Source organism: Mixophyes fleayi, chromosome 8 (genome assembly GCF_038048845.1).
Source record: "Mixophyes fleayi isolate aMixFle1 chromosome 8, aMixFle1.hap1, whole genome shotgun sequence".
NCBI classification, from domain to species: domain Eukaryota; kingdom Metazoa; phylum Chordata; class Amphibia; order Anura; family Limnodynastidae; genus Mixophyes; species Mixophyes fleayi.
Genome location: NC_134409.1, coordinates 133,079,677 through 133,085,584, shown reverse-complemented (window position 1 = coordinate 133,085,584; position 5,908 = coordinate 133,079,677). Strand labels below are relative to the sequence as shown.

The following is a 5,908-nucleotide window of genomic DNA, read 5'->3' as shown; positions in this document are numbered from 1 at the left end:
ATCTGTAATCTGCAGTACTGCCCCCTGTCTCCTGTGAGTCTGCATTACACAGACATCACTCACTAGTTCCTGCCTCTCGTTCACTAGTTCCTGGCTCTCGTTCACGGCATCATCCAGAACAGGTGATGTTACAGCCCCCAAGCCCCATACATGAATGATATTCTTGAAATGACTATAGTAATACAGTATCTCCCTAGCAGTTATAAGAGTCTGCAATAGGACCAACTGAGCTACACAGCTGACATGTTAGTACTGTTATAAACTACATGTTTCACACAGTATTTTGAGGGAGATATTTTTGAAAGCTTCTAAAACGGAGAAGTGGAGGTGTTGCCCACAGCCACCAATCAGAAACTAGCTATCATTTATCTAGTACATTCTAGAATACGAAAGGCTAGAATCTGATTGGTTGCTATGTGCAACATCTCCACTTTTCAGTTTTAGAAAATGAATGATGAATCTACCCCCATAATACGAATATTATTTCGAAACAACAATATCCACACCAGTAATGGTTTCTAGTCAACCCGACATACGTGGGGCCCCGTTTTGATTTTATTCGTAGTTTTATATTTCATCTTTGCTAATAATTCACAAAAGCAGGTTATGGCACAATAATGCTGGTAATATATATATTTTTTTAACTTTAGTCGATTTCATAATAAAAGGTTATAAAATTTATTTTGCGCATATATCACTATTCATAGGTTAGACACACATCCTTTGAGCGCTTCTATCTCCCCTGTGCTTGTGTTCAATATTAGCCTATAAAAATGTCTGCCTCCACTGCAGGCAGGTACACATTAAAATCACAGCATAAGATACAAAGTGTTGCCTTTTTAAAAAAAAACAAACAAAAAAAAACCAAAAACAGTAAATACACTAGACCATACGGCCATCACACAAACTGATTCTCAGAATGCTCGCACTGTATGAGGTTATCCACCCTCTAAGATTGGGCCAGAGCTTCAAACAATTATATAATTGCAATTTGGACACACACACACACACACACGTATGTACATGTATTGTAATATTGGACAGATATCCAGCCACTGGGTGGTCAGACGGCTCCCGGGTGTGGAGACCTTTAGAGTGGTTGGAAAGTGTTTATCTTGTGCCAGGATCTGTTCTCTCAGACACTGAATAATAAATCTGTTTGCCACAGACTGGATGATCCTGTCCTTCAGCTCGAGCAAGAGGATCTGTTTACGGCACTGGCACACCGTCAGGGTAGCCTAACTGGCCCCGACAAGACCTGGGGGACTTTCACATAACCGCACCTAGGCTGACACCTGTAACCTGCATTTACAGTTTCGACTGGATCACTTCCAGACACAGCTTGTTACACAAGATACAACTTTGTTTTGCTACCATCATTACTCTAGTGATACCATCCATAATATTAATTGAATAAATTGTCCGGGCACCTCTATCCCCCCACCCCTCTCTACCACGTCACCAATTTTACAGACTAAACAGAAAATAATGCAACTGTTGTAACGTCCTTATTGTATTAACCGTTTTCACAGCCAGGAACATCCAAAAAGCACATCGACCAAAAAACTGGGTCCTCCCGGGTAGAGAAAAAGTTACTAGTTATCTAAACAGGCAAAAAGGCCACGTGTTCACCATTCTACAATGTAGAAAATAATCTAAAAAAAAAAAAGACAAAACTACATTTCCTCTGCCTGGGACTATTCAGGCAGTAAACATATTAAATATTATTTTATATAATGTGTAATAAAAGCTATTAAAACAGGGTAAAAGGGAATATTTACAGAGATTCTGTTTTGCACTTTTCCTATAATGTTCACCCAGAAGGGAGAGAGACTCAGTATCCATCCTCCATATAGGAAGCAGATTTCTTCCCATCTACATAACGGACTATATTGCTTTATGGAAACTAATCCGTACGTCTCCTTTGCACAACGGCTGTGAAGGATCTAGAGATGTTCAAGATTGGGAGAGTCCTTCGAAAAACAGTGATTATTCCAAGTTCAGTTCCAGGACAGTAGATGTACTTTGTAAAATTATTGCTGAGAACTTTAATGCCCAAATACATCTAGGCAATAATCTTCACCATTCTGCGCTCTATCATAATTCCCGGTACTTCCATCACAGCTGGGCAAGATACGACTCCACGTGTGGTAGGCATGGCTGTCTTGTGCTTTCTCTGAATGCAGAAAACTGTTCTATTACTTAAAATAAGTATCCCGTTAGTTATTTTGTTTGGGGAAGTGCAGCTGTTGGCCATTAATAGAGGAGTCTTCGATGGGCTCAGTTGGGAAGTGACATAGTCGGAGGTTTAGTAGAAGTAGACTGAAGGCCGCGACGGCTCAGCTGGAAGCAGACCCAACTGGGCGGAGGGTTATTCGGGAGGACTGTGATTTCCGTGGAGGGTGCAGTAGTGTTCCTAAGTACTGACACTCAGTTCTGTAGTGGCGGGAGGTGGCCCTGTCCCATCTAACCTCTGAAGGATCCAACTCTCCATCTCCTGGAACACGGAACTGGTCACTTCGGGCAGCTCCTTGTGCAAAGCGTGGAATGCATTCTCATAGACCTGCAGAAATAAAACGGGGGGAAGGGGGGATAGGATGTAATGCAGGTTCCATGGATCACATGACCTCTTCCTTTGGTACAAAGGCCAATGCCAACTGTGGCTTAAATGTCAGAGGTTAAAGGGCTACAAAACGTCAAAGTACAAGTTGCCTTATATAAGAGGGCTCTTAATAACATTCACACGCACCTACGTCAGAAGCTTTAGAACCTTATCAGAATGAATGAAAGTTATGAAAAAAAGCGATTGTAAGGAAATCTTTTTTTTATATAGCTCCTCTACAGACCATTAGATGGTTCTTTTCTATCGGAGGTAGTGCAATTACACTTAAGATTAGGACAGAAACTACCTGGCTGTGAGCTCCGAACCACACGATTGGGAGGAAGGAGATTTGGGACCAAATCGGCTACAGGAAACTATAGACCTGCGAGTCTGTCATGGGTAAAATTATTTGAAGAGATTCTAAAGGGTTACATTCAGAAACATATTGTAAAAAAGGTATAAATGAAACACATTCAGACTGGCCAATAGTTAAGAGTGGTGTCCGATAGGAATCAATATTGTGTCCTGCCATTTCCAATATTTTTATTAATGATCTTGTAGATGGCCTAGAAAGTAAGGTGACCACGTTTGAGAACGTCATTAAGCTATGTAAGGTTAGATGAATGGATGATATGGACCAAGTCCATAGAAGCAATTATGCTACTTACACATGGGATACAATTGTGAAAAACTGAGATAGAAACGGACTTGGGAATATCCATAGAAAGCTGAGCAGCAGCCCAGTACCAGGCAGTGGCTGCAAAAGCCAATACAATCTTCTGAAATGTTGGGCTTAACAGAGCTGTGTCTCTTTTGACCTTATTGATTATGTAACTAACATTTACTGACATATTTGTGAATGTTGCAATTGTCCCTTATTTAAGAATATTTTATTTTGTAGTCCTTTAAACTACTTGCCAGTCAAGACGATGCAAACATCTGGTTCACCTAGAATGAAATGTATTTCGTGTCGAGTGTTGTAGCTTCTGTATCCAACATTAATATTTGTGATCTCTCCATAAACAAAGCAAACTAACATCAACAGATGGAATCTACAATACAGAGTTAATAGTTTGGACGAACTGCAAACTCTGAATGCCCATAATTGTTGCAACAGCTGGATATCATCCGCCAAGACATAAATCCTTCTAACAACATGGTTTGGATTCTTCAACATTCACGTTTCCAATTTAGTACAGACTGGCTCTCTACATGTTTATATTCACTTACTGGCCATTTCCCCTGTATAACTGATAATAGAACATTTATACTACATAAATAGTAAGAGTGGCCTCGACTGTATAACCAGCAAAAACAAAAACACCTTTTTTTCATATCTTTCAATCTATAACATAGTAAAATTCAACAACATTCATTTACAAACTGCTGCCTTATGGCTGAAGGAGAGCGCTTCCAAATGCTGTTCTATCACTCCTGCTAAAAGTATGATACAGATAAACGTAAGTATAATTTCCAAAGAAAGGACTGTAATAGAGCAACTTCCTCAGCCGGTTTCCCCCTAGTAACGCTGATTATTACAAAAAGACCATGGCAAGAATTAATTGATCACTAAGAGCCATCTTTACTTTACATTCCGGAACACAGTTAACCCTTAATGATGCAAAGAAGCGTATCAGATTAGATTCTAGAAATAGGTGAATAGATGTGCCCAATGGATAACATAATTCTTAATCATACTATTGCTTATTGTGCTGGTGTAACGGGATAGTGTGTTTGCATAATTCGTTGTGGAATCTTTCCCGTGAGACTTTGTGCACTGAACGCCAGATAAAGGACTTTATTTACTAATTGCGCTGGATGAACACAGTGCAACACTTTTGTTTGCGCACCGATGACTGCCAAACCACAAGTTACCTTTAGCGTTTTGTCCACGCTGGTTATGGTCTCCATCATAAGCTGGGAACCGCGGAAGTCGCACAGCTTATCCGTGGTGCCGTGAAAGAGCAACAGCGGCAGATTGAAGTGAGGAAGAGCTTTCTCCACCCTGGCGGTAGCATTCAACAGCTGCACCGCGAAGGAAACTTTCATCCCTCCGTGGTTCACCAAGGGATCGGAGCTATAAGACTCCACCTAGAGAGTAAAAGTTTTCCATTACATGTGTTATAATAAGTCATATCACATGAGCGTGAGCTAAAACATCTTATGTGTGTGTGACTCAAATTTCAGAGGCAGGTAAGGCTTGGTCTTCTAGAAGTGACGGTGTTTCAATACAAGGGTGTAACTATGCAATAATTGTGCCTTGTTGCAAAATTTGAAGAGCCCCACCTCCCTGCCAATTTGGCACCATTTAAATGTCATATCCCGCACCCAGGACTGCAATAAAATAATGAGATGGTTTCTGATCAACTGTGTGTCCTTAAATTGACATATTATGTTTTATTTATTTTTTTGTTTAACAAAAGTATCAGAGGGCGTAAGACATAGAACAGGGAGAGGGACGGGAGATACCATGTTAATTGGATATTATCTTCTGATCAGTTTAAGCCATGTGGTTAAGTGACAGGTGCACGTTGGACAACGCTTCCTAGCATGTAACAAAGGTGAGCATTGTATTTCACTGCAAAACATTTTTTTTACAGTGCAGGTACAAGTTCAGCCTGGATATAGAAACGTGTTTTATTGCCGGTAAGAACAGCACAGAACGAGCAGAGTATCTCTCGTCACACTTGATTAGTCCGAGCACAGAGTAGACATCAGATGCGTCACAGCCATGAAATTATGTCTCCAATTCACCGCTGACTTTAAAGTGAGCCGAGGGTGATCAGACTGGACCTAAAGGCATCTTTTTATAGCACTTTAATTTATAAGATCAGCCCTGTGCATCTACTGAGGGAGGTTAACCTTTAACTGGTAGGGACAGTAAAACAGTAAAGCATTCAGGAAGTACATGCAGTTTTCTTAACCTTTTGCAGAATGCAATTCTCAATATCTGCTCTTATTCCATATGTCTGCACAACTGCATAGTACCACTTCAATTGTTCTGTATGCAATTCTCAATATCTGTTATTTTTCAGGAATTTAGCTATATATGGACAAGTGCACAGTATTACTGCTCTTGTTCCATATGAAAGTCTAATTACCTATTGAAACTATGTATATTTTTATTTACATATAACAACTTCTCTCGTTCTCTACGCTGGATGTAACTCTCAGTACTTTTTCTTATTCTCGCGCTTTCTACAGCATAATAATTCATCAGGAGCTCCCGAATATTCCAGAGGTTAGAAGGTGACTAGGAATAAGATTACTACACATAGTTACTATGTTAACTTCCATCTATTCTAT

The 5,908-nt window shown here is 40.1% G+C and overlaps 1 protein-coding gene across 3 annotated transcripts in view; it reads right to left on the bottom strand.

Annotated features, from left to right (window-relative positions):
* Positions 1-512: 512 nt before the first annotated feature.
* MGLL (monoglyceride lipase) overlaps positions 513-5,908 on the bottom strand; it is a 37,188-nt gene continuing 31,792 nt past the window's right edge. For all 3 annotated transcript variants that reach the window (XM_075183630.1, XM_075183632.1, XM_075183631.1), the window contains exons 7-8: positions 4,478-4,693; positions 513-2,563 (exon numbers count right to left, since the gene is read on the bottom strand). In XM_075183630.1, coding sequence (XP_075039731.1) covers positions 2,417-2,563; positions 4,478-4,693 — 363 coding nt within the window. In that variant the 3' untranslated portion in view covers positions 513-2,416. The remainder of the gene's footprint in view (positions 2,564-4,477; positions 4,694-5,908) is intronic.